General features: G+C 31.3%; 1 protein-coding gene across 1 annotated transcript in view; it reads right to left on the reverse strand.

The window, feature by feature from the left end:
- Positions 1–208: 208 nt before the first annotated feature.
- PHAX (phosphorylated adaptor for RNA export) overlaps positions 209–1,787 on the reverse strand; it is a 17,844-nt gene continuing 16,265 nt past the window's right edge. Inside the window, exon 5 of the mRNA XM_008594341.1 lies at positions 209–1,495. Within this exon, the coding sequence (XP_008592563.1) occupies positions 1,226–1,495 (270 nt within the window). The 3' untranslated portion in view covers positions 209–1,225. The remainder of the gene's footprint in view (positions 1,496–1,787) is intronic.

A 1,787-nucleotide genomic window follows, 5' to 3' on the forward strand; every position in this document is an offset into this window, starting at 1 on the left:
TTGGTGATGGGCCATAATAATCAACCACATTGTATATCGACAAAATAAAAATTTAAAGGAAGAAAAAAAATTAAAAAAAATAAAATAAACTCTCATAAATAATGTTAGGGGCAATATCCAGTTACCTGTTTAAAATATTTTTCTTCCCTTAGTTATAGTAATTTTATGAAAGAATATTTCAGATTAAAAAATAGTCACTTGAAGCTCATTAAGGACTGCCAAAAATCTAATTTTATTTTTGCATTCTTTATAAATAAAAAGCAACCAATAACCACTTTCCACTTATATCCAACTTCAATGATCATATTTTCAGGAATTAATGAAAGACTTCAAGTACACTGCCTGTAAAGAATAGTTTAAAGCTGCTGAATTATGTTTTTGCTTAATATATTTTGTAAACTATAGTGAACTCTTAGAACACTGTAAGTTAACTACCTTTAATTCTTTTATTAATAAAAATGAATAATTTGAAACTCCATGCAGATGTGACATTTTAAATATCATACTTCCTTAACATAAGGTAAAACAGTCTTAGGCAGGCTGCCACTGGGAATTTTTCAAATGTCCATGGTAATACACAGATATAGATCACATTCAGTATTTAGAATATGACCAAGTGAGTTAATAATATGGCAAAAACAAAGTTAATGATAAGAATGAATACTTCTTTGAAAAGCTTCTGACATTTATTTACTTCTGGATAAATAAGTGAGAAGACCCATCACTATAAACCTATTTTTAGTCTTTAGCCTTAAAATTGCCTATGAGTTTTTAGAACACAGAAAAAAATATTTGAATGCATTTGCAACAGTTTAACAATGTATATGACACATTAGGATTTTTTAATGGAATGTTTTGAAACCAAAGCGTAATTCACTGCAAAGATAAATCAGAAAAAGAAAACAAACTTTTGAATGTTATAATGACCTAGACAAAACTAATTATCAACTAGTAGTTCTCATAATAATTAGCACATGCAACAGATGAAGAAATTAAATCCTGTGCTACGTAAGTATTTTGTCAGACACGAGACATTTTTAAAGGTTTTTATCAATCACATTTGCCTCCCACATAGAATTAATTTTTATATAAAACAAGGAAACAATCTTTCTTTTCCATATTCTCACGTTAATCAGTGCAAAGTAAAATGTAGCAATCTCAGTAGGAATGGTTTATCACAAGGTTATCTTATAAAGTCTTATTCCTCAAAATATCCAAAATATGCTTAAAAGATGTCCAAATCATGAGAATGATCAACCTCAATGGCTTCTTCTGCATCCAACTTGGCTTCCCCATGTCCTTCCTGTGGCTCATCGAGAGAGGCCAGGGCCTCATTTGTGTCACTTGCAAAAGTTTCTCGTGATGTATCATCATCTTCTTGAAAATTTAGACTTTTAATAGCTTGTTTCATCTTTTTCCCCAACACTTGTGTTCTCCTCTTCCTAGCAGCTTTCTTATTTTCATATTCCTTTTGATTTTCAATGTAGAAAATGTCCTATAATGAAGGAACAACTTTAGTAAATAAAAAATACCATTTATTGAGTATGTTATAAGGCAGGCCTTTACAATCACTATCTCCATTTCTCATAAAAAAAATAAGTAATAATTATTAGATTACTAACTTTGAAATGTCATCACAACCATATGTGAGTGCCCATGCTAAGAAACTCAGCTGTGCCTGTTGCTTTGCCTCCCGCGGATTTGTCACCCCTTTTCCTCTGGGTGCTGGAGCCACCAAAGATTACTCAAAGCCCATCTCTTCTGAGCAGTGAGAAGCCCTGAAAAGG

Source organism: Galeopterus variegatus, unplaced genomic scaffold (genome assembly GCF_000696425.1).
Source record: "Galeopterus variegatus unplaced genomic scaffold, G_variegatus-3.0.2 Scaffold10598, whole genome shotgun sequence".
Classification (NCBI taxonomy): Eukaryota; Metazoa; Chordata; class Mammalia; order Dermoptera; family Cynocephalidae; genus Galeopterus; species Galeopterus variegatus.